At 35.2% G+C, this 26,253-nt stretch overlaps 3 protein-coding genes and 1 long non-coding RNA gene across 9 annotated transcripts; 1 reads left to right on the top strand and 3 right to left on the bottom strand.

Moving 5' to 3' along the window:
* Nucleotides 1-2,260: 2,260 nt before the first annotated feature.
* Nucleotides 2,261-5,623, top strand: LOC120074446 (E3 ubiquitin-protein ligase WAVH1-like). The gene is made up of 2 exons (XM_039027568.2): nucleotides 2,261-3,139; nucleotides 3,310-5,623. The coding sequence occupies exons 1-2, from the start codon at nucleotides 2,780-2,782 to the stop codon at nucleotides 5,104-5,106; spliced, it is 2,157 nt and encodes a 718-aa protein (XP_038883496.2). The 5' UTR covers nucleotides 2,261-2,779; the 3' UTR covers nucleotides 5,107-5,623.
* A 670-nt stretch (nucleotides 5,624-6,293) lies between these two features.
* On the bottom strand, nucleotides 6,294-8,554 carry LOC150037149 (uncharacterized). The gene is made up of 2 exons (XR_016528416.1): nucleotides 8,393-8,554; nucleotides 6,294-6,729 (listed from the first exon to the last, which is right to left on the bottom strand). It is a non-coding gene; the product is annotated as an uncharacterized LOC150037149 (long non-coding RNA).
* Nucleotides 8,555-8,672: 118 nt separating this feature from the next.
* Nucleotides 8,673-12,942, bottom strand: LOC120074447 (protein RMD5 homolog). 4 transcript variants are annotated; one of them, XM_039027570.2, is made up of 3 exons: nucleotides 12,778-12,813; nucleotides 12,429-12,595; nucleotides 8,673-10,161 (listed from the first exon to the last, which is right to left on the bottom strand). In XM_039027570.2, exon 3 carries the CDS (start codon nucleotides 10,144-10,146, stop codon nucleotides 8,980-8,982), a length of 1,167 nt encoding a protein of 388 aa, XP_038883498.1. In that variant the 5' UTR covers nucleotides 10,147-10,161; nucleotides 12,429-12,595; nucleotides 12,778-12,813; the 3' UTR covers nucleotides 8,673-8,979. The 4 variants fall into 4 exon arrangements, with proteins under 4 accessions (XP_038883498.1, XP_038883497.1, XP_090167896.1 ...); XM_039027569.2 differs by lacking the exon at nucleotides 12,429-12,595 and having other exon boundaries at nucleotides 12,778-12,942; XM_090311770.1 differs by lacking the exon at nucleotides 12,429-12,595 and having other exon boundaries at nucleotides 12,735-12,815.
* Nucleotides 12,943-15,573: 2,631 nt separating this feature from the next.
* Nucleotides 15,574-24,610, bottom strand: LOC120072590 (Aldolase-type TIM barrel family protein). Of its 3 annotated transcripts, none has more exons than XR_005480544.2 (9): nucleotides 24,452-24,610; nucleotides 24,026-24,131; nucleotides 23,457-23,595; nucleotides 22,506-22,614; nucleotides 19,310-19,446; nucleotides 17,198-17,334; nucleotides 16,284-16,395; nucleotides 16,007-16,134; nucleotides 15,574-15,848 (listed from the first exon to the last, which is right to left on the bottom strand). XR_005480544.2 is itself a non-coding variant. In XM_039024985.2 (9 exons), exons 1-9 carry the CDS (start codon nucleotides 24,494-24,496, stop codon nucleotides 15,779-15,781), a joined length of 978 nt encoding a protein of 325 aa, XP_038880913.1. In that variant the 5' UTR covers nucleotides 24,497-24,610; the 3' UTR covers nucleotides 15,574-15,778. The 3 variants fall into 3 exon arrangements, 2 of the variants coding, with proteins under 2 accessions (XP_038880913.1, XP_038880914.1); XM_039024985.2 differs by having other exon boundaries at nucleotides 16,289-16,395; XM_039024986.2 differs by lacking the exon at nucleotides 19,310-19,446 and having other exon boundaries at nucleotides 16,289-16,395; nucleotides 17,198-17,354.
* Between the last annotated feature and the right edge of the window lie 1,643 nt (nucleotides 24,611-26,253).

The raw sequence follows: 26,253 nt of genomic DNA, 5'->3' as shown, positions 1-26,253 counted from the left end.
GTGAATTTAGTCCATGAGTCAAGATCCCCCTTCATTCAAATATTGCTTCTATTTGTCACCTTCTCTACGTTGTTTTTTTTTTCTTTTCTCAATTTTGTTACAGATATTAATGTTTGATTAGTTCATTTAATCGAGATGATAAAGGAACATTAATGGTACTATATACACACCAACAATCTTTTTTAGAAATGTCTAATCAATATATATATTTTTTAAAATACTTTTATGAAACGGAGTTTCTTTTTTCTTTTTCTAAATGTTATGATAAGGATTATGGGTGTTTGAAATTAAATTGAGTTTGATTGAATTACTTTTTAGATCCAACACAATTTTAGAGTTATAAATTTCTTCTAACATTTATTAAATAATGAATCCAATTTAATCTAAATCTTAGGAGTTAGATTGAGTTGATTCAATCTCTTGGATTATGAATGTTTTGAATATCCTTTACAATGTCTTTTACCAAATGGGTTATTTTGAAATGTAAAAAAAAAAAATTAAGAGGTATAAAGTAAGTTGTCCTGATCTATAACAAAGCACAATTATATATATAAATGGCATATTTGAAATAGTAAAAGAAAGGGAAGGACCAAAAAAAGTTATATAGAAAACCAATAATTAAGAAGAGGGAGGGAAGGAGGAAACTCAAAAAGGCCAAAAACACATTATTAAGGAAAAACAAAATCTGGAAGATCTTATCAAATTAATGAAATTCAACGTGCAATGGAATGGACCTTTTTTTTTCTCTTGGCCTGTGTATGTAAACGGACAGGATCAGAAGGATCTGAGTGTGCAGTTTTTGTGCAGAGAGGTTCAGTGGCATTCTCTTTTTTAACAAAATTTAAAATATTAGAATTTAAATTTAAAGGGAAACAGACAGACCCTTGTAACCAAAAAATATTTGGTAGCCCCATCACTCTGTTATCACTCAAATTGGTAAGTTTTTGCTGTGGGTATCAAATGCTAAAGGCTGCCCATACCTACAATCCCAAACCATGCCTTCCATTTCATTTTTTAAGTATCATATATTTATGGTCTTTTCTTGTGAGGTTAAAAGACATTTTTTTGTTTTGAACTTACCATTTAATTCTACAACTTGATTTTTTTTCTATATATATATAGATCTTCAAATTTGTTAAATTTGGATATGTGTTGAGCTCGAATCTCGTTTGTGTCAGATATCATTACGAGTTCTTCCTAGACTTGACATTTGGCTTCTTTTTGGTCTGATCTCGAGTTATTTTGAATTGACACGCATAAGAGGTCCTTGCACCAGTGTGAATTGACATGCATAAGAGGTTCTTGCACCAGTGTGGTGTCAAACCTACCATACTCTGATGCCTATATTAGGATAGGGAGTGTATAGTTCAATTAAGCACACGTGAAGTAAGGTTAGAGACTCTCGTTTGGAGATTACTTATTCTCTCCTTATGGGTGGTTGAATGGAACTATTTATAGGTCTTTCTTCTAATGCTCACCTTTGGTTAAATGTAATATTGACGATGTCAAGGATATTTTTAACACTAGACATTACAGGAGTACCAATTCAAGTTCAATTTGGTGATTTTTCAATTAATATATATTTGTGAGCTCGATTGGTTTGCCTAAGTTCTGAGGCGTTAATATTTTTCTTTTGGGCTGCTCTCTCCTCTATGCTTCATTCCGATATCCTGTGGGCTTGGACTTGTCCATGAATTTTTAGGTCTTGCCTTGAGCATTCCTCAATACCTTTGAATTTTTTCATGATAGTTTTCATTTCCTAAAGGAAACAGATTAGGTCTGGGGCAAATTTAAAAAACGAAAACAAACTATTAAGAACTACAGTCCATTTGATAGAAGTTCTTGAAAAATTGGGTTAATTTTCATGTAATATTTTAGTCACTACTTTTAACTATCCTTTGTGAACATTTGAATTATTAACCAAAATTTAAAAATAAAAACAAAAATTTTTAAATTAACTTTTACTTAATTTTCAAATTTTGCCTTTAATTTTAAACCCTTCTAAACGGTAAGCAACAATACTTATAGACTTAAATTTTAAAAACTACTATGAAAAATCAATTAGTTCGTCAAGAGAGTCTACATTTCATAGTTTTAAAAATTTGACACAGTTTTTTAAAAACATTTACAAACTTAAAAAAAAAAAAAAAAAAAAAAAAGAATCGGTTGAATTTTGGTGGCTTTGGCATTAATATATATATATATAATTTTAGTTTTGAAAAAGGGAATTAAAAGGGTACATTATAATTAGAATATAGAAGAAGAGAAGGGAGACGTGTCATTTGAATGGAAAGTAAATTAGAATTAGAATTAGAAGCGACCGCGTTGACCTGTGAGAATAGGCGGCAACCTCCAGTTGCCAGTCACAAAGTTCATCCCAGAATTCTCTCTTACCCATTCCTCCATCTCCCATCCCTCTCCATTCAGATTCATCATCATCATCATCATTATTCCCCATAACAAAAATAAAACCCTTTTCTTTTTCTCTTTCTTTCCCGTCGCCTTCTTTTGTTTTATCATTATCATATACTTTCAAATTCACACACACACACACACAGAGTTTCCATTTGGAAGCAACAGTCTCCTCTTTTCACCCCATTCCCTTTTTAGCCCATAAACGAACTACCAACCTCAATCCTTCTCCCCATTTCTTCCATGTTATCCATTTTCACTTCTGATTATTCCTTATTCACAATCCTTTTCCCCATATCTCTATCTCCTTCTTCACTCACCTTTTGCTTTTGACACCCATTTCAGATTCACATCATACATACATACAATGACGGGTTGGAGAAGAGCGTTTTGCACTTCCATTCCTAAAGATACTGTTTCCATAGACATCACCAATGAAGCTCAAAGCCCCAGAATCAGCTCTAAATTTGGGTTTTTCTCTAACCCATCCACACCTCGCTCTCAATCCCGCCCACAGCCCCACCACCCTGCAGGCCTCGGTCTCCGATGTCGAACCTCCGTTGCCACTTCTGGTTCTACCCCTTCTTCCACTCCCAATAGCCCCAAGCTCACGACCCAAAAGAAAACCAGTACTGGCTCCAGATTGTTGTTCCATTTCTCCAATCCTTCTTCCCCCAAATCCCCTTCCAGTTTCTCCTTCATTAAAACCGGCTTACGGCTCTCCAAGGTAACCAAATTCTTCTTTTTTCCTCTCTGCTGTACTCTGCACGGCTACATCATTGTCGCAGTCAAATATGGTTTCTTATTCAAGATTCAATGAAATTGTGTCTCTAATTCCCTTTGCTTTTTTCAATAAGCTATCATTTTAACTCCACTTTCCCATCTTTCACTTTGCAGAGTAGGTGTGGAATCTGCTTACAAAGCGTTAAAAGAGGACAAGGAACTGCCATTTTCACATCAGAATGCTCCCACTCCTTTCACTTTCCTTGTATCTCTGCGCACATTAAGAAGCATCGGACTGTGGCGTGTCCTGTTTGCAGCTCTGTGTGGAACGAAGCTCCGTTGCTCGATGGTCATAACGCTCAGAAAAAACCAATCCAGACGGACAAGACAAGAAGTGTAGAATCGATTAAAGTCGGAGAACTGAAATCGAAGCCGCTTAAAGTTTACAACGATGACGAGCCTTTGATGTCCACGACTTCCGGTGGTCGTTTCAATCCTATACCGGAATCCGACGAAAACGAAGATGATGAAGAACAGGATAGCGCTGTGGAGTTTCAAGGTTTCTTCGCTACATCTGCACCACTAGCCTCTCCGAGATTACCTAGCATTGTGAAAAATGTAGAAGTCAGTTTATTGCCTGAGGCTGCGGTGGTCGCGGCCGGTCGTAGCTATGAAACCTATGCGGTGGTGTTGAAGGTGAAGGCTCCGTCTCGATCTGCGACGACATCGTCATCGCCGATGAATCGGAACCTTCGTCCTCCAATCGATTTGGTAACGGTCTTGGATGTGAGTGCGAGCGCCAACAGCGTCAAACTCCAGATGGTGAAACGCACTATGCGATTAGTTATTTCTTCGCTCGGTTGCTCTGACCGCCTCTCGATTGTGGCGTTCTCCGCCAGTTCCAAGCGGCTGTTGTCTTTACGGAAAATGACCTCCAATGGCCGCCGATCGGCGCGTCGAATCGTCGATTTGCTCTGCGAAGTAGGCCAAGGAGCGTGCATTAACGACGCAATCAAGAAGGCGGCGAAGGTTCTCGAAGATCGGCGGGAGAGAAATCCCGCCGCCAGTATCATCCTCATTTCGGACGGTCACGATGACCGCGTTGGAGCTTCTTACTCCGGCAACTGCAAACGATCGTCTCCAATTGTGTGCTCCACGCGCTTCCCCCACCTGGAGATTCCCGTTCACGCCATCTCCTTCGGTGACGGCCCCGCGCCGCCGGAAGACGCAGTGGCGAAATGTGTTAGCGGCTTGTTGAGCGTGGTGGTTCAAGATCTCAGACTCCAACTGGGGTTCGTATCCGGTTCAACCCCCGCTGAAATCGCTGCGGTCTATTCACTCTCATCTCGCCCGACAGCCCTTGAACCCGGTTCGATTCGTATCGGTGATCTCTCTTCTGAAGAAGTCCGAGAAATGCTAGTGGAATTGAAAGTGCCAGTTTCGTCGATTGGGACCCACTCGTTATTGTCCGTACGATCTACTTTCAAGGACACGTCATCGCAATCACAAGGGCTTGTTTGTTCTAAACAACATGCATTGCCAGTACCAAGGCCTCGGACCGTCCGATCATCCGGTTCGAACATCGAACGGCTGAGGAACCTTCACGTCACGATCCGAGCTGTAGCCGAGTCACAACGTTTGATGGAACACAATGATTTCTCGGCAGCCCAACACTTGCTGTCATCGGCTCGAGCCCTGCTGCTGAAACAATCCGGTTCAATATCAGCCAGCGAGTACATAAAAGGCTTAGACGCCGAGTCAGCCGCGCTGAGCCGACGGAAACAACAGATGCAAAGCCAAAGACAAAACATCATTGCAGGACGAGAGGCAAGCCGAATAGACGAAAAGCTTGAGCAGCTTACGCCAACTTCGGCTTGGCGAGCCGCGGAAAGACTAGCTAAAGTGGCGATTATGAGGAAGTCGATGAATAGAGTCAGCGATTTACACGGCTTCGAAGATGCCAGATTTTAATTCAAATTTTAAGAAGTATAAAATAAAAAATCATTCTTGAAAATAAAAATTAATAAAAAAGGGAAAAAAATATGATTGGACTAGTGGAGATGGGCCCGAGCCTAGAATATGGACAAGAGGAACAAGACGGCTAGGCCCTTTTCCTTTTTTAAAAATTTTTTTCTTTTAATTTTTTTGGTTTTTAATTTTGGGCATTGGCAATTGAAAGGAACAGTTTGGTAAGAGTAGAAATGGGGACCCAACAAAGAAGAGACTGAAGAGGAAGGGGACTGCTTTGTCTGGAATCACTTACCAGAAATTGCATTATTTTGAAATTGAAGTATCCAAAACTGAAGCACCCCCATCTCTATTTGTTTCTTTTTTCCTCTCTGAATTTTGTAAAGAAAAAAACTTGAAGATATAATATAGGTTTTATTATGAAATGAACTCAGAACATGTTCAGTTTCGTACGTTTGTTTCTATGATTGTATGTATGAGCTGTTAGTTAATGTTGAAGTGATTATGTTGGTTGTTCCTATTCCTATCTACCACTTGCTTTTAACAGTATTGTATTTTGTTTTCGGAGGGTTTAAGAATTAAGGGTTAGTTGGAGGGAAGGAAGTCATGTGGGTGGGTGGTTTTTTAAGAGAGGGGGGGTCTGTTTATATTAATAAAAAGGGTATTTGTATTTAAGTGATAGTCATAATGAAAGAGGACATTTAATTAGAAGAGTATACATAAGGGGTGTGATTGATATGATAATGTCTAAAGGGGGATATGAATTGGTTGAGATATTTGGATATGAATATCTTTGGGCCTCACTATCACATGTGGCGCACTACCATCTCTTTAGTCTATTCAATTCAAATGTCAAAGAAAAAGAAAAAGAAACACTCTGGATAACCTCAAACATCATCAATAGAGAGAGAGAGAGAGAGAGAGAGAATGAATGGAGGTAGAAGGTGAAAGTGGTGTATCATATCAGTTTCACATCTTTCACAACAGACCAAAAGAGGAATTCCAGACAAATACAATATAAAAGCTGATCCCATCTTTTCTGGAGTACCCTATTTTACTATTTTCTTAATTCTTTCTCTGCCAAACAAACAATCTCTCATCATTTTAGTTACCTATTTAGTGTTTATATATATATATTCTTATAAATTTAACAAAAACATGCAGCGGGATAAAAGCTATGCACACAAGGCAGACAAAAAAAAACTACATATTATTAAGTTTTAACAAATACAAGAGAGAAAAGACAATACTTGGTGTATCTCGATACATCCATAGTTATACATATAACTAGTCACTATAATCACACCCAAAAAATCCAAAATATTTTTAAAAATATATAAACAAATTTGTCACACAATAAATTATGATTGAACATCTTAGAATGTACCTAATTATTTTTCATAAATTATATATATATAATACTTTTTTTTTCCTTTTTTCTTTTTCTAAAAAAAAAACCAAAATTTTAGTGAACCAGTAGGTCCAGAGAAAAGTTTTGATCTTAGAGGTACAACCCCACAAAATTTTTCCTATGGTAGTAAGTAAAGATTCTGTGGAAGATGCAGCCACCACCACCTACCTAAAAGTTGCAAACGTCAAGATTTGGCTCTTGATCTTGGGATACATCTAGGTGGGGAGAGGAAAAGAAAGATAATAAATCAGTGAGCCCAGTTTGGTAAATCCCATTTGCTTTTTAGTTTTCTTTTAAAATACACTTTAAAAACACAACTCCTATCTATGTTTAGTTAATTTTCTACTAATATTTTCAAAAATTTAACCAAGTTTTGAAGACAAATAAAAGGTATTTTTTAAAAACTTGTTTTTGTTTTTTAAATTTGAGTAAGAAATTGCTTGTTTCTTTAAGAAAAGTGAAAACCATACGAAGGAAATTAGAAAGAAACAAGCATAGAATTGAGAAAAAAAAAGAAAGAAAGAAAGTTTCTCAGTTAACAGGTCCTAAGTTTTCTATTACAATAAACTAAATTATCAAAATTTTACATTTAAAAATCAAACCTGTAATCTATCCTTCCTTTCTATATTGAGGATATGAATACATGTCAGTGACAAAAGAGAATAAATTCCCCGAAATATTATAGCATTAGAAATGCCTAAATGGTAAAGAAAGATTTTCACTCCACTGTCAAAAACTTTCCCATTCCCATGTTTAAACAAATCACAATAACTGGATATCTTTGACACCAGGAAGAAAGGGTTCAGGCAGCACAAAACTCAAACACATCAATACTAAAAAGAAGTGCATTTAAGTTGGTCCTTTCAAGGGTTAAATTAGGACAGAAGGTAAGAAAAGGTTTAGAATGAGAGGGGAGGCTTTTCTAAGCTTTCATTTTTTTCCAGGGGGTTCTCCTTAATTTGCGCAGACTTTTGGAACCAATTATGATGAGTGGTTTAGGCCATGTATTCTTTAGCTTTACTTTTGTTTTGATAATGTATTGGTTGAAGAAGCATGAGTCATGTCTATGAATAATGCAATAATAAAGTAAGTGTATGTGGGTAGGTATCAACATCCTCTCCCCTTCTCCCCTAGTGCTCATTGGCCATTCCATTTATTCAATAAAAAGAAATGGGGAAGGTGGTGCATCATCATAATCCCTATGTCTATGTGGGCAGCAAGGTTTCCGTAATGAGAGACAAAAGACTTGAGGAGGAGGTGCAAAAGTTGGTAATCAAGAGGGTAAGTCTTGCTCCGAGTATTTTATCTTTTCTTTCAAATATTCTTGGCGTCCTCAACACATGAATCATTTTGTTCAGAATATACAAATAGAAAGGGAATGAGTATAATCATTGGAGATAGATATTAAAGTATTTGTATGAACTTTTTGATATACATGGGTAAGAATGAGTTTGACGTAACTTTCAAAACAGTGACAAGTAGAAGTTAGTAAGGGGCAGTTATGATAACTTTCTTTTTTAAAAGAGGAAGAGATATGTAAATATTCTTTCTTCTAAAGTTCAGACAATAATAATAACAATAAGATTAAAATGTAAATTTGGTCTCTATAGTTTAGATAAAGTTAAAATTGAGACCTTATGATTGGATAAATTCTTATAAATAGTCTCTATGGTAGAAGCTATTTATAAGGTTTTTATTAGAGCATATGGATGATTTATGAAATTTTATCAAACCAACTGGATTAAATTCTAACTTTTAAAATCATAGGAACTACACTCTTAACTCTTTTCAAACCACGGGAACCAAATCTGTAATTTAACCTAATAGTTAAGGACAATTACTTAAAAGTTCTACTTTTGAAAGTTATTGGAAACTCACCTTCAGTATTCTCATCGGATGTGTCTTCTGTAGCTTGTCACAGATTGGAATAGTAGAGTGCTAGGGGGCAAGGATTATTTGTATTGGCCTAACATCAAATTCCACCATCTCCATCGTCAAGGCCTAATGTTGATGAAATTAGGCCCATGGCCAAATCAATACCTGAAGAAAGGGCCACAAAAACCTAAGAATCCAAGAGGTGGGAGATATATGTCTCATTAGACAAAATCCAATTAACTTAATAAGGGCTCACATTTCCCTGATCTAAATTATACTTATGTTGAGAAAATAAAAGGAGAGAAATATATTTATTTAGTAGGAGGTGAGCTCCAGAAGCAGCTAAGCACACTCCTATGCTGTAAACCTATCAAACTTAAAAGATGTCTGTGTAGTGACTTGCTCTACATTCCAACACGTAGAAAGAATATGTATTTACAACAAATACAGCAACAAACAGTACACAACTGACCATCATTTCCCCCCCATTTCACACCCTTTGTTACACCATACAACTAAATCCAGCAAATATTGGTTCAGTTGAAGAGAGGAAGTTTCATACAACATTAACCATGACTTTTGTGCAAGCGTCAAAAGTACAATTGCCTACACCGTGTAGCATCAATGTCTGTTGGACAATAGGGGCACTTAAACGATTTTGTGCTGTTTTTAGACATCTTCATGATAGACTGCTTGCAGAGGACATGGCCACACAGCATTAACATTGGTGGATTTTCTTCGGTTGACTGTTCCTTTGACACTGGACAAACAAAGATGGAATGGAACTGAAATTCTCTGTCCAACTCCACGGGAACAGGCAACTGCTTCATAGATTGCCATTCCTGTTTCTTCCCAGCCATAACATTCATAAACTTCAGGAGGGGAGGCAATCCCTGGACCCCTGCAGCAACCGTTACACCCAATGGGCTCTCGTAGGACTGACCAAGAAAATTGCAGAACTGTCTTATAAGCTCCTCAGCAACTTTATCCCAATTTGCTACTGATAATAATTGTGAATGAGAGTACGGGGAGCAATCAAGCCTTCCAGTCCACAATAGGCAAGCCATAAGCTTCTGAAGTTCAGCCATGTGATTCGATGCAAGAGGAGCCAGGTAGGTCCGAGCGTACTTCAAAGCATCATGTCTATCTCCCTTCTGTAGAATCTCCATGAACTGCATGCTATGAAGTTTTAGCAAAAGATCCGACCCACATTCCTTAAGCTTATTTGAGTTATTCAGAGCCCAGTTCAGAGCTGGCTCTAGATTCCGGGACTTCATGGCTTCAAGGATCTGATACATTTCCTGAAATGGAGACCTCAACGAGGCAGCAGATTCTGACTCGCCAGCCTCACTAATAAAGCAGTCACCAAGTTCAAACATACCCTGGCGATAGAAATGACTAGCAATAATCTGATTAACAGTATGCCTATCAAAATCAACGTTTCTATAAGCTTTTGATATATCTGGATTGAAAGATTTTTCAACAAGCTTTGGATACTTGGTCAGAGCAGCATTCAACTCCTTTTGTGTGCTTTCAAGCTGAGTGAGTGGGGCAATATCCTTCAATTTAGCTTTGAGTTCAGCAGCAACTGAACTCAAATCAATTGGACATTCCGGATTATCAGCTAACTGTATTTTTTGTAGCACCTGCTCCAATTCCAGATGGATTTTATCAGCTACTTCTTGACTTTTGGAAGAAGATAATTTCTGCTTCTTTGTCACACGATCAAATGCATCTTTAATGCTATCCAGCTCCATTTCTTACTCTAATACCTGCAAAGAAACTCAAATTGTCAAACAAATTTGCTCAGTAACAAACAGATACCATTACCAAACAATGGAATGGAAGGATCTCAAGGTGTCAAAAAAACTCAAAGACAAAAATGCCAAGAAATACTAATAGAGAGGAAAGAGGGAGGAGGGAAAACAGAATAAAAGCCATGCCATTAATTTAATACAGAGTTCTACTAAGGAAAGAAAAGGTCTTAGTACTCTAAAGTAAAACCATTTACCTACTTTATAGCTAAAAACCCTACAAGGCAATAGGAGGAGAAAATCCTGCAGATCTATAAATCAAAATGTTTTCACTGCTTCAGTTCCCCATATTATTCATTTATTTATATTCATCTTAGTATTAAAAGCAAACATGAGAGTGGATTCCAACAAACTAAGATCAAGAAAGGCTATTAATGCCATATCAAGTTGACAATTTGCCACTTCAATATAACAATGAGTTCCCAAGATATAAAAATTCAGGTAAAGGTAAATATTAAATGAATAAAAAAATAAGTAAATAACCCAGACATAAAGGTCACTAGCCGTGAATAATATGGAAACAAAACTCAAATATTACGAGTCTTAGTAATATAACTCAAATATTACAAGTCTTTCTCTTTGTCACTTCCTTAGACTTATAGCTACAAATTCACATAAATAAACTACAATATAACATCTAAACATCTAAAACATAGGACTTATCATAACTATCCCACTCCCATTTCCCACATCATTCAACATATTGCTCTCCAAATCTTCCTCTTGAGTCTCATCTCCATTTTTCCACCACATCTATTGGTGGAGAGCGAGAGAGAATCGAGTGAGGTCAAATGAAGAAGATGAACTTACAGTATTCTTTTTTTTTTTTTTTTTTTTTTTTTTTTTTTTTTTGTCCTTTCTTTGATTTGATTTAACCCTAGTATAATAACAAATATTGTGCTAAAGCAATAATTGTGGGCTCAGAATGTCAGGCACCACACCTACATCTAGGCACAAAATCACATCGCTTATTTTTGCTCGAGTGTTATAAAACAGTGATCACTAGAATTCTTTAACAAATACTTGGTGCAACTAATTCAACTACTTTCTAGGACCAATGAGCTCCTATAAGATATAAACCCGACGTTGGTAATTGAAAGTTTAAACCAAAGTTTAATGAACAATCCAAATCTACGGGTCATTAGTCGTGAAAAGAAAAACAACTCCAAATATCAATTATCAATACTTAGGCCTCTTTCGAAAATGTTAGAAGAGCACCACATTCAAACACTTGAGCAGAATATGCATTACTACAAAGATCCTCTCCTATATAGGGAAAAAAAAAGAACTATAATTTCAATGAAATAAAACGCAAATGCAAAAGGTCCCAAGTGAGGTTTCGTCTCTTGTCCGTTTTCGCGTTTCTTTTGTGGGCATCGGTTTCAAAGGCTATATGTGTTATGTTGCATAGCTGGAGTCCCTTCTTGTAGAGGGAGATCCTTTCTTTTGTGGATTAGTTTTTTAGTATGTCCTTGTATTCTTTCATTTTTTTCTCAATGAGAGTTGTTGTTTTCATCAAAATAAATAAATAAGTGAGACGATTATTTTCTTAAGACAACATATGTAGTAGAGCCAACTTAGGCTATCCAGTGTCAACATTTCAATCTGAAAGATACACTAATAACACCAGATTACCCATTAGATGAGCGATGGAAGTAGGGAATAAAAATCAATTTTCATTCTCAATCGCAGTTTGTCAGAAAATGCTTCGACAGTGGCACCAAATCTTTTGCAACAGGCTTAACGCATAAATAAGAGCAAGTAATTGGGAGCATCACGGTGATTGTGGGACCAAACTACAGATGATGGAAAATGATGTAATTGATATTGAAGGCGTTACAGAAATGGTAAAGTGCCTGAATATACGGTATTTGAAAATAGTAAACCCTCGCAAAATGTGTACACTAAAATAATTAACATGGACTTTGTACCATGAACGTGCAACCACACGAAACACTGGATATAAAGAAAATTAAACAGTAGAAAACGCTCCCTTAAATATTTATGAAGATAAAACAATAACCAATGCCAAATACAACCTATGATACGTCTATTACCTACCGTTTCAACAGTAGATTAAACATAAAAACTACTAACTTATGCAGTAAACGATATCCCATTAAAACGATCCAACTCGGGGAAAAGAACTTGAAGGAAAACGGACTAACTAGCACAACCCCAAAAGTTAGGAACAAAAACAATACACTCAAAGCCAAGGAACATACAAAATTGTAATTCGCACTCCAACGGAAGTTCCCAACATCTGCAATCACCTAGAAATCTTGATAAAGAGAGGTTCTTATGAATGAAACCGAAACAAGTAAACACAAAAGAAGAAACCCAAAGATAAGAAATTGATGGATTGGAAGCAAGGCAAGGAAGAGATGCGAATCTGAAGAAAAATGAGAGCAAATCGATTCAGATACGAAAATAAATTTAACCCCACAAGAAGAAGAAACTCGATTCAACAAAAATGCAGGAACGTATAAAAATTAGATCTGGATATAGTATGAGGAAAATGAAGTGCATACATAGATCAGCAAGAAGGAGAGGAGAGAAGAGAAGAGAAGAAACCTTGGTAGGAAGTGAGGACCCGGATGAGAGGGATTTTTTCCTTTCCGTTTCCGTATACAGCTTATATATGAAAATGAAGAAAATACGGGGAATTATGTTCATTTAATTATTTGGGTTTTTTTTATTGAAATAATAAATAGATAATACGGATCCACCTATTTCTATGTATCATATTTATTTCAATGTATCATATATATATATTCTTTTCACTACGACCTAAATATTTCTTTTTTATAATAAATTGACCTCTTAAGGATTGAATAAAACAAAACTATAAATTAGAAGGGATAATATGATATATTGACCTAAAAAATTGGGCCAAATTGTTATTTCACCGGATTTTGTAACTTAAAATTTTATAATCTTTTTCAATCTTTTTTTGTATTTTCTTTTCTTCCGTTCTATCTCAACTTCTGTTTTATTTGTTACTCTACTTTCCCTTTGTCTTCTTTTTATCTTTTTCCTTTCAATCATCTCCATACTTTGTTTCATTGGACGATAATGCTCTATCTGCTGTACACCTTTGACGACAGAAACGGAGACGAGGAACATAATTTATTTCTGTTTTCCTCAGCAAAAATGTTTTGAATATGTTTTCTAACACTTCGAACGATATAGGGATCTTACTAACTGGTCAATGAGTCGGGGTCTAGTGGAGGCAATGCTCCCGAATCTTAAGTTATTTATGTATTTGTCATTTTTATGTAATTTATGTTTATGATCCTAAAATTTAGAGAAATATGCTATATAAGCTTTCTAAACCCTAGAGGCGTTATTTATTATGTATTTTATAACATTTTCTCTAATAAAATTGTGTTAGTGAATCACGTAAAACTATGTATTGATTATCTATTATTTTACATTTTCTGCCTTCCTTGTTTGTTGATTTCGTACTCTTCTTTAGATTAGAGATTTGAATCCTATGTACCCCTTATTGTACTAAAAGAAAAAAAAAAAAAAGTAAATAAAGCTCTAATAAAAATATTTCATACTTGTCATTATATTTTTATTTATGTTACTTAAATAAATTGATAAATTAAGAGTACTAATAGTTTTTTTTAAAAAAAAGTGATTTTCTTTATCAAACTTTTTTGTGCTTTGTTAACTTTATTAAAAAGTTAAAATTTTAAAATTGACTAGATAGTGAGTATTCTAGATGTTGGAAAGTCAACTATCAAGTCTCTAGAACTTACGAGAGACAAAAACAATCGTCGAGCATTGAACTTTACAATAATGTGCTTTCACTGATGCAATTTGGATGAGTTAATTGGTAAATTGTGATGCCAAATACCATAAGAATCTGGCCAGACAAAATAATGATGCGAGTCTTGTCAACGTAGTCGAAATTCAAATACTAATTTGGAGTGACTGTGCCATAAAGAAATTACAATTGATAAACGATAAAATTCTTCTAAAGTGTACGTACATCTTCAGCTCAAGGTCTCCCAAACCTAATTATTTTATTTATTTAAGAAACAAAAACAAAAGACAAACTTGGAATTATGCAGTGATGAGATGGAAGGAGAAAAATCGAAATCCAACGAATTTATTACCTCAAAAGATTATAAATTTCAACGACTGAATTAATAAATTTAAAAATGTACAGAAATGTTGCATATTATAACGACTATGACAGCTAAGGAAAGCAAGTGACCTGATTAAAAAGAAAAGAAAAGAAAAGCTAGAATCTCATTTATAATATTGTCCAGAATAATTTAAGCATAAAAGTGAGTGTAGCTTAGCAAAAATTGACATGCACTCTCTCAAGAGATTTGAACTCATGTCTCCACAGTTATGAATGTCATACAAATGACTCTCTGAAGTGTAGAATGACTAATCATTAAAAAAAACCAATGAAAACTAACATTTTGCTTAAGTCATAAAATACTTAATTGTTGCGGTGACAATTAAATCACCCACTACGGTAGTGCACATCATGATATCATAATAGAAGGTTCTATAAAGAATTGATTGTTTTTAAATCGCGACAAGGCTACACTATAAAATCACAGTAGGAGAGAACCTGCAAGGCCAATTGGCACAACGGTGATTAAAAATGAAAATCGCAATTAGAAGGAACAAATAAGTTAGGGCTACGAACATTTTCACTATGGATGAGACGTCTTCAACACGATACTAAATTCTATGTGGTTAAATTCTCTATGACCCAAACAAAATATTACTTTAAATTGGATTTCTAGGAGTTGATCGTTCCATATTTATATCGTCACTAGGAGAAGGTCATGTACTAAAGAAAAAAACCTGCATTTATAGACTTTAAAGGCAGATATGAATGAAGCATTCCAGTTGGCAGGGGCAAGAATGGGTTAATATCTTAGAATAATTTAACATTTATTGTCCAATAGTTGATTGGATGAGGTTGATCCGGAAACGAAATCCAATACTATCAAAGCACATACTGCACTCATTCATTTTTTGACACGTCATTAAATGATCAATTAATTTATTATCTATTATTTCGTAGACCCCACGTAATTCTTAAATGCTACTCTTGTGACAAATAATGAATGGAGGTAATATGGAAAATTTTCTATACTACCTCTAACCTATCTGCTTCAAACACCAAAGGATACTAAACTGGCATTCAAGAAAAGCAAATAAGCCCAGTTACCGCAAATAAACCCAGGTATTACTGCGAAGGCATCAGTAATATTCTAAAAGTAGAACAAAACGCGGTAACGGTAATAACTGTGCCATTTCGTTTCCGAAGTGTCTATTGGATATAATCACTGACATTAACTGTGGCAGGTAACTAACTCGGTGTTTTCAACATAATAAGAGTGAAAGGCGAAAAAATATATTAATATAATTATAATGCTGCCGTAAGCATTCAACATCATACTATTCCAAAGGATGATACAGTAATATACCTGATGTATCTGTATAATCAATTAAATGGGTTTTACTGAGAGCTCATTGGTTTCTATATTGAAGTATAGGAACAAGCATCTTTGATTGGAAGTTGAACTAGGAAACATCGTCATCTACTTCCGTTGAACAACCGGTTCTCTTGAACAAATTGATAGTAATTTTCCTCACCATAAAGTTTCCTATATATCAAATATCATACAGAAAATAAAAGATAGAATAGTTAGCTTCAAACTAGCGTGGCGAATCAGTTCAAAACTAGCTTAAAATGATCATATCTTGCAACCCATCAGAGTTCACAAGATGGCAATATTGTTGTAAACTAATTGCATTTACTTACGCTATATCTGCCAATGATTCAGATTTTATCAAGGCCTTTCCTTCTGGCAGTTCAAGGCAAGAATAATGCATTATCATTTCTTTTAGCGTGTGCTTTGTACCTTTGATATCATTATCCCACAAGATGCTCTGAGTTCAACACAAGAAATCAATCACTTCAATTTTGTTTGTGTATGTGTGTCTATATATATTTAAAATCTTGCGAGGACACTGTAAAGCTCTAAAGCATTCACTCTAATTAATTAATTGGCTGAATTAACTGTGTATATGATAAGTACCTCACCTTCCTAACATATTCTCTTTTCACATCTTCCCATGGTAATTTTCCTTCTGGAGAGAAGATTGAAGCATTCCAAAGAGCTCCTCGAGCAACCATCATTGAGGAAGCACCTTGCGAAATACCAGATTGTTTTCATATTTAAAGCAAAAGAAAATGAACAGACGAGTAAAAGCCTAAACTGCTTGAAATAGCATTTCAGTCAGCCCAACAAGCTGCATTGCTGATGGATCACAACATTGCTATAGTTCTAATTCACGTCAATTAAATTTAACCACGCTCTCTTCCAGCAAAGCAACGCACAGTCTCGAGACCAAGTGTTCACACAATTTCACATGGTTAACAAGTTGAATTAACACCAAGGAAAAAAAAAAATCCTACAATAAAAGTGGTCCTTGTTGATTTTCTACAGTAATTAGTTTATTTGCTAATTCAAAAGCAATGGAACTATTTCAGCCCTGTAGGTTAAAAACTGAAAATTTTTCCAATTTGTTTCTTCCATATTCCGCAATTAGTGGGTAACTGGATTTTTACAGTCCACGGTTAGAACTGTTGTGCGTGCACACGCCTTGATTAGTCTTGCAAGACTATTTTCTGACAGTACATCACTGAAGCTGGGAAACTTATAAGACGTTTTGGACCTCTACCTCTAGTTCAAAACTAACTCACTATCACCATACTGCTTCACTTGTTGGTATATCAAAAGATAAACGAGTGTTTCTAGTAAATATGGCTGTTCTCTGTTTTATTTACAAGTAGACCAGTAAAGGAAATGAAAGAGGAAGAGCCAGACAAAAGCAGATTCTTAGCAAACGTCGTACAATCAGATGTAAATAATTCTAATTATTAACCCACACACCCACACCCAAAAAAATAATAATAATACATAAATAAATAAACAACAGTTCCTTATACCTGTATGAACTTTGATCCGTTGAAAATCATCAAACTCAAAGATATCACCATTTGCAATAACAGGAATAGTCAATGCTGCCACAACATCTGCAATCTCACTCCACTTAGCCGGATCTCTTGGTCTATCTGCAACTCTTCTGCAAGTTATCGAGCATGACTACAAAAACCAATTAAAATAGAATGAAAACAATGCATTCATGCAAAGCTTACAGAAGTATCATTAGGAACTAAAAGGTCTGATCAAATCTAGTTTATTCTTTCACCTTCTTTTGTTTTCATGTGATGCAATTCAACTCAATTTTTTTCATTGATGTAATGCAAATTATACAATTCAATGCCAACCTAAAATGATTTCAAGTACCCCCCCCCCCTTACCCAGCAGCATTTTATACAAGTGGGCTCTCCCAGCACAGCAAAGCAAATATTCACCATAGTTTTAAAGTTTGCCCTCCGAGCATGCTTGGTAGTATATTATATTCTGCTTCCTTCCTAGCAATCTCTCAAACCTACTATCTTCTTTAGAACAAATTACAAATTTTAGGCCTTGAACACAAGAGACATCTAAAGTTACTGGCCTTCTTAAAGCAGAAAAATACATCTAAATGTTTTATAGAAAATGAATGTCCAGTTCCACATCCCTGCTTCTACAGTTCAAGCCAAGCCTTTCTTTCATTGTTCTCTACAACAGTATTAAAGCCTTCAAGGTCCATACATGTATATCACCCTATCTGCCTGATATCATGTTTAAGACAGCTTCAACAAGTTTCTCCTTGATTAGTTAAGAAAAAACTTTTGCCAATGTAGGCTTTAACTGAATGACCATATTAACTTTGAGAACAACGCACTAACATAGATGACCAAATTAATCCTTTGTAGGGAGAAAAAGGATCAATTTGCATGAGAAGAATTGTTCTTAATCAATTCCAAAAGTACATGTTGATTTAAGATGCAATTCACTAGTCTATAATAAGAATTACTGTACAACTAGTCCATGTGATAAGAATCACTCTACAACCTCTTGGTGGTGCACAAACTACACTAACTTCTTTCGTAATTATAGACTTCTAATGATTATTAACAATTGGAAGGCTCTCCTTTATTAGTTTTGTGGAAGGGGGTTTCCTCACTCAATGCCTTAGGCTATTCTTTTTGGTTCTTTTGATGAATGATCAAGAAAAGAGCTACCAGAAGGGCAGGAAGAGCAGACTTTTCCTTGAGTTATGAAGATTTTCACTTGGAATATAAGAGGCCTTAACGACATATCAAAACAATTGGTGCTTAGACGGCAATTAAGGAAGATAAATCCAGATTTGGTGCTCATTCAAGAAACAAAAAGGGAACATTTCGATGCTAAACTTATTAAAGCCCCATGGAGTTCGAAAGATGTGGGATGGGTGTGTATTGAAGCTTATGGAAAATTTGGAGGCATTTTATCTATGTGGGATGAAAGCAAGATGACGGTCATAGAAGTCCTACAAGGAGGTTATTCATTATCGATGAAATGTAAACCAGTTAACAAGAAAATATGTTGGGTCACCAATGTTTATGGACTAACTGATTATAAAGAGAGAAAATACGTTTGGCCTGAGTTATCATCCCTTTCTACATATTGTGAAGAACCTTGGTGCCTCGGTGGAGATTTTAACATAACTAGAATTGTTCAAGAACGATTCCCCGTGGGAAGAGTAACAAAAGAAATGAGGAAATTCAATAATTTCATAGCTTCTGCACATCTTCTGGAAATTCCCGTATCTAATGGTCGGTACACGTGATCCAGAGAAGGGAGAGTGGCTTCGCGGTCACTTATTGATCGCTTTTTAGTATCAAATGGTTGGGATGAGGTATTTGAAAACTCTAGAGTTACTAGAAAGAAATCAACGTTGTTAATCTTGTTGAAAACATTGTTGTTAATCTTGTACTATGAGCTGTTTCATTCCATTATCTTAATTATCTTAATGAAGAGACGGTTTCCTTTTTAAAAAATATATATCCGTGAGTATCTGGAACAGCTTGCTTAGGGACAGCCTGTTGACCCTACTCTACAACTAAACTCTTCTGGCATAAATGATAAGTATCTTAAATAGAAGGAAACTGCAAAAACTCGAAGATTACCTTCCATGAACACCAAGAGCTGAAACACCAGTAGTTTCTATTCGTCTAGCTAACTCCACAGTATCCTGGGATGACTTTAAAAGTCGAATCTTACAGGTAATTGGAATGTCCAAGTTTCTCCTCAATGTTGTCAGAATCTGGAAAAACAAATAAATAAAGTTAAGTAAGTAATTGGTGTACCAAGGGGCCTTTCTGTAAAACTAACCAAGGAGTTAGTTAGTAGTTGTTTGTTAGTAGTTATTTTGTTAGCATCTTGTAAACACTTTTCCCTATAAATAAAGACCTCCTTCCTCATTTAGAAGGAGAGAATCGTTTCATTCATAATTAGTCTTTTGGTATTACACCAAATATTGGTATCAAAGTACTCCAAGAATCCTTGGACTGATGGCCAACCGACGAGCTGCCAACCTGAACATGGATGAGTGGTGTGAGCAAGAACAAGAGGTGGAAGACACACCTGTCCTCTCTCCAAGAACTACAACAATATGCTTGCTGTCCGTTGAAGATTCTTTGGAGGGAATTCATGGAACTTTGAGTAGCATTCAAGAATTGATAGAAGCACTTACTAGGAGGGTGGATCAGCTAGCAGCCCCTCCTCAAAATAATGAAGATGACCCGGTTTTCAATCAACATTGGGGAAGGAGAGGAAGGCATGGAGCGGGGCATGGCGACTGAGGTTTTTCCAAAATCAGCAAGAAATTCATCATGAAAGAGCTCCAAGATTTCAAAGACAGCTCCAAGAAAACCCAAGAAAATATCCAATTGTTCAAGAAAGGCTTCAAGAAGACCAAAATCAGGACTCAACGAGTGAATATAATCAAGAAGAGGAGTTCTATACTCCAAGAAGGCGACGAGAAGAGAGGTATGGAGATAGAGGTGACTCGCATTATTACAAAATGAAGATAGACTTGCTGACTTTCAATAGCGTGATATTGAATCATTCCTTGATTGGATAAAAAATACGGAGAATTTCTTTACCTACATGAATCCTGCCGATCACAAGAAGGTGCATTTAGTAGCCTTGAAGCTAAAAGTTGATGCCTCGGCTTGGTGGGATCAACTTGAAATCAATAAGGAATAGCAAGTGACCGATTCACGCGTAGGAAAAGATGAAAAGATTGATGAAAGAACGGTTTCTTCTTCCCAACTATGAACAAACATTGAACAAACAATATCAAAACTGTTGGCAAGGAGCATGGTTGGTGGCTAATTATATTGAAGAATTCCATCGGCTAGGAGCAAGGACAAACTTGATGGAGAATGAGCAACATTTAATAGCAAGATTTGTGGGAGGCCTACGCATGGACATCAAAGAAAAAGTAAAACTACAACCTTTTCACTTACTATTTGAGGCCATTTCTTTTGCTGAAACTATGGAGGAATTGAATGAAATTCGCTCCAAGACTTCATCAAGAAGAGCCGCATAGGAAGCATCCACATACAAGTAAGAAAACAAGTGATGTTAATAAGACATCCGACCAGCCACACTCACCATCTTCAACCAAAGAAAAAAAGAAAGAAATTCAAAAAGGGACTGAAGAGAGAGGAAAAAAAAAACGAGGCAGTTTCAAGAAAAGAACTCAAACCCCCTACAATCGGCCCTCATTGGGCAAGTGTTTTCGATGTGGCCAAGCTGGCCACCTATCCAATGCATGTCCTCAAAGGGTACTAGTTACTCCTAAATGTTGACTGAAAACAGTGAAGAACATGAAGATGAAGCTGAATTGATTGAGCCGGATGAAGGAGAAAGAGTATCTTGTGTTCTCCAAAGGGTACTAATTACTCCTAAAGGAGAATCCAACCTTTAACGCCAATTGTCTCTTTAAGAAAAGATGCACAATGAATGGAAAGGTGTGCAACGTGATTATAGACAGTGGAAGTAGTGCGAACTTCGTGTCCAAGAAGCTTGTGACAGCATTGAACCTCAAGGTGGAACCTCACCCGAATGCATACAAGATTGGTTGGGTGAAAGAAAGGTGGAGAGGTACAAGTTAACGAAATTTGTACGGTTCCCCTCTCACTTGGAAGTGGATACAAAGATTGAATTGTATGTGACGTGTTGGAGATGGATGTATGCCATATCCTCTTGGGGAGACCGTGGCAATTTGACACTCGAGCCTTGCACAATGGGAGAGAAAATACATACGAGTTCTAATGGATGGACAAGAAGATTGTATTACTCCCATTGAACAAGAAGAATGATGAGGGAGTAAAGATGATGAAAAAAGACAACAACCACTTGTTTATTACAATCAGAGGCAAAACATTGATAAAGGAAAGGGAAGCTGATATTTTAGGACTTGTTGTTGCTGAAAAGTCCAAAGATATACAAGAAGTTGAAGTCCCTTCGGAGGTACAAAGGTTATTTGAGGAATTCCCTCAACTTAGAGAGGAACCCAAGGGGCTGCCCCCTTAACATCCAGCACCACATTGATCTAATTCTAGGAGCTACATTACCACGCTTGCCTCACTACAGGATGGGTCCTAAGGAGTATGAAATCCTTTATCAACATATCGACGATTTGCTCAATAAAGGGCATATTCAACCAAGTTTGAGCCCGTGTGCGGTGCCAGCCCTACTTACTCCTAAAAAAATGGTAGTTGGAGAATGTGCGTGGATCGTAGAGCTACCAATCGAATCACAGTGAAATATTGTTTTCCAATCTATAGAATAGGTAATTTACTCGATCAACTTGGAGGAGCCTTTATTTTTTCAAAAGAGGACTTTGAAGAGTGAATACTATCAGACTCGAATAAGGTTGAGGGATGAGTGGAAGACTGCATTTAAGTGCTACTTCTCATTCGCAGACCGAACGACCAAACCAAGTTACCGCATTGAGTTGCCCTGTGACGTACATATTAATCTAATATTCAATGTTGCTGATCTCAAACCTTATTTTGCTCCCAATGACTTCCAGTTGCCGTCCTAATTGTCATCCACGAGGATGAGTCTGATTTTTGGGGGGGTGGAATATGGTGTACCAAAGAGTTAGTTAGTTAGTTAGTAGTTGTTATTCTGTTAGCATCTTGTAATCACTTTTCCTTATAAATAAAGACCTCCTCCCTCGTTTAGAAGGAGAGAATCATTGCATTCAAAATTAATCTTTTGGTATTATACCAGTAATATTATAAGAAATACAAAAGAGAATGAATAAATCAGAAATTATATCAATTCGTAAGAATATGAATTGCATACATCATGAATAAGGTCAGGTTTATTCAATAATGCCGCACCCATGCCCCCACTGATGGAAAATGACTTAGGGCAACCCATGTTGATATCTATTGCAGCAACGTCTTGACACCTAAAAAAGAAAATTTTCCATCACTTATACAAATATGGCTTCATTAGAAAAAGAAGCATTCTTCTCCAATTAGGTACTCAATTCTCTCCTAACACAAAACTCATGCATAGAAAGCCTAGCGATATAATGCAACTGCTAACAGCAATCAACTTCCAATTAATTAGTGAACAATTAAGGTATCAAGAAACTGACCCATTCTCACGGCCAAATTGAATGGGAACTCCCTCCTAATTTGCCAAAATTTTGGACCAAAGTTTTGATCTGTCATCATAGCAACTACTTGACTCAATACTGTTGTAACATTGTTGATCATCAATCTATGCCTAATCAATTATAGGTTTCATTTTGTAAGAAATTGGACAAAAGAATACTCACTTCTTTTTCCCTCTTAGTACCTAACCATGACCCACAACGGAAGAGTACAGGACATAATCAACTAAGCCAAATGAACCTCATACGGTAATCAGGATGATCACATTAAACTGAATAATGAAAAGAAACTTGCCTCTAAAAATTAGTCCGATCCACAAAAGAGGCTACTAAGAGATAAATCATGATCATCACATCAATCGAATAATTAATTAAATAAGTAACTTTTTTTTAAAAATGCCACTAAATTAAGTTCAATCCACAAAATTAATTGAAGGATAAACAACAACAACAATAATACGGTACAAAGCGAGGTGTGGATGAGCTGGCAGTGCCACTCACATATGACATATATCAACAAACAAACAAACAAAAAAATTTTTAAAAATATATACGGAGTGACGATAGCCGCCACCAAAACTCGTAAAACCTGATTGTGTAATGAAGGGAAAAAATGTAAGTATCGAACTTACAGTATTTGAGCAGCACTTAGAGCCCTCGCAGCATTAGAAGTACCCATTTGAAAAACAACTCGTTTTCTTTCTAGGCTGCAGGTCCTGAAAACAACATTGTTTGTCCCCTTCTCTACAAAATCAGTTGAACCAAGATGCTCTGGATGACAGAGAGAAGTATAAGAAGTTCACCAGACTATGATTGAGGAAAAAAGGAAGAAAATATGCTTAATGCAACCTTTATCTCCTAAGCCGCTTACCAATCACAACATATTTCCTTCTAAAGTCAGATTTATAGAAGAAAGTGAAAATTCCAACACATTATTATGGCTTCGGATACAAGATTGAAAAAATTGAATAAATGATAATGTTAAACAAACATAACCATAATTATCAGTAAATGAACATAGTAACTCCAGTGCCCATTATAAACATTTGACAGCGAAAAATTCTCCAAGGATTGAAGTTACAGATGAAGTCAATTTATCATTTTTCTGGGTGAAATAGACTTCATATGAACAGAGTAACACTGTAATTTCATAACTTTCGCATTACTTAAATCTTTTGAACAATACAGAGGATAAAAGTACCATTTAATCTACGCTCGCATTTGATCATCTTATGGTCGATAATTTCCTCTCCATAGGTGATGTCTGCACCGTATTGTGCAGCTAATAATCTAAACGGTAACGTTCCCTGAAAAGAAGAAGGACCAATCACGGAAACCCATGAAAAAGCTTAAGTCGGAATTCGAAACATATAATCTCACTATATTCACAATTCTCCATAACTTTGATCAGCATCCAAAAAAGATAAAATCTGGCGGGAATTTAGCAAGAAATAACTATGATTAAGAGATTTACTGATCTAGCTTCAAACTATCCCACGAAATTGTTTGGCATCTAGACGGAGACAACCGAGCGGGAAATTTTTAAAAATAACTAAGATTAGGAGATATACTCGATCAAGTAGTGAGAGCAACTCAAGCAATGAATATTATAATTTGGTCTACTTACAACGCGAACCATAGGAGCGAGGACGAGTTTGTTCTCGTAGTCCATCTTAATCGGAGACGGTCGGACCAGAAAATCGAGCAACTACTTCTTCTTCTCTTCTGGTGAACTGTAGGCCGGAAAACTGAGGACAAGACTCGGACTTAGGTTTTGGAAATTTGGACTCGATGGGGTTAACTAAGGGTGGTAAAAAAAATTCCATCATTCAAAAAATTCATCAATCCAATTCAACTCGTACCATCGGAGTTATTGGATTCAAATAAATGAAAATTTTATAGGTTTGATTAGTTTATGGATTCATCTAATATAACTCAAATCAATCCAAACTAATCTGAATTTATTATTAATTTTAAAATATATTTTTTATTATTTATAATATAATTATTTATATATATTAATTTTAATTTTATTTAATTTTAATATTTTTTAATAATTTATTCTTCAACAACTCTCAAGTAGTTTTTTCATCATAAAAAAAAATCACTATATAAATTCTATATAAATTGAAATTGAATTGTTAATCTTAATTCAATATATAAAAATAATTAAATTAGATTTTTATATATTTACGTTTTGCTTTTTTTAGAACAAAACCTCATTAACCCGAACCAATCCAACCCAAATATTTCATGATTGGGTTGGATTGAATTGAGTTCATTTTTTAATAAAAGTTATTTGGGTTGAAAAAAATTACAACTCAAACAATTGAGTTAAGTCTAAAAATCTTTCAATCTAACCTAATCCAACCCATGAATACTCTGGGTTAATTCGACTTTTTTAAAAAAATGAGAAAAAAAAGGCTGTTTAAAAATTATTTAAGGAGATGGGGTTCTTTTTTTCGTCTTTAGTGCATTTTTCGTTTCATTTTTTCGTCAACTTTCGTTACTTTTGTTATTGTTATTATCATTTCTCTTTCTTTCATTTTAATTTTTTTTTTTTTTATTGAGACTTTGGTTTACTTCTTTTTCCTTTTCCTTTTAGACTACTTTTTCGTATAACTAATACTGTGGAAAGTTATTTATATATATATATATATTTGGTCAATAGATTTTGTTAGACAATATCTGTGAAAATATAATTTTTTTAATTTGATCCATAGATTTTTAAGATTTACATTTTTAACTTCGATTTTTCACTAAATACTTATTTTCGATTTTTTACATAGTTGAAAGAAAATTCAAATATCAAATATTTATAATATTATAAAATCTAAAAACTAAATTGAAACAAAATTTATTCTAATGACTAAATATATATTATTTTGAAGGTAGAGATTAAAAGAAATTAAACTCAAGAACTGGGGATAAAAAAATGTTTCTCGTAAAAATAACCTTCTACAATCTCAATACTACAAAAATGTATTTTAAAAGGTAGAGGGAAAATGAAGTACCAAAAAAAGTGTTAATTGAAAGAAAATTTTAGTCTTAAATATTAACGATTTTATACTTTTCCAATTAAATTTTAATTTAAAAATTAATGGTATCACAAAAATGTAAATTAGTGGATCAAGTATTTAAATAATTAATTTAATAAAATAATACTTAAAATATAATTTAAATGTTAAGATAATAAATCATTTTAGTTTTCATTTTTATTAAATGTGTTTAGAGTTTTTATTTATAAAACATGGTATACTAATTGCACTTTGGTTTGAGAGTTAAAAGTTTTAATTTTGTTTCAAGAAAGTGTAATAGAGTGGCCTACAGTGTGGCCAACAATGCTATTTCTGTTTCTAATCGTTGCTTGTAGATTATTAGCTTTTCAGATTAAATAAAGAAAATATCTGTTAGCATAAAAGAATTAAA

The sequence above is a fragment of the Benincasa hispida genome, chromosome 3, assembly GCF_027475165.1.
Source record: "Benincasa hispida cultivar pf3 chromosome 3, pf3_genome.v1.1, whole genome shotgun sequence".
NCBI lineage: Eukaryota > Viridiplantae > Streptophyta > Magnoliopsida > Cucurbitales > Cucurbitaceae > Benincasa > Benincasa hispida.
Note: the sequence above shows the minus strand (reverse complement) of the source record. Positions and strands in the feature narration are given on the sequence as shown.

Bases quoted from the DNA above. Each gene is read 5' to 3' on its own strand.
- LOC120074446 (XM_039027568.2), top strand. From the start codon at position 2,780: ATGACGGGTTGGAGAAGAGCGTTTTGCACTTCCATTCCTAAAGATACT. The intron at 3,140-3,309 runs GTAACCAAATTC...TTCACTTTGCAG, and splicing joins CCGGCTTACGGCTCTCCAAG to AGTAGGTGTGGAATCTGCTT.
- LOC120074447 (XM_039027569.2), bottom strand. From the start codon at position 10,146: ATGGAGCTGGATAGCATTAAAGATGCATTTGATCGTGTGACAAAGAAG.
- LOC120072590 (XM_039024985.2), bottom strand. From the start codon at position 24,496: ATGGACTACGAGAACAAACTCGTCCTCGCTCCTATGGTTCGCGTT. The intron at 23,596-24,025 runs GTACTTTTATCC...TCTGTCATCCAG, and splicing joins ATGCGAGCGTAGATTAAATG to AGCATCTTGGTTCAACTGAT. The intron at 15,849-16,006 runs GTAAGTAAATGC...TTTGATATATAG, and splicing joins GAATCATTGGCAGATATAGC to GAAACTTTATGGTGAGGAAA.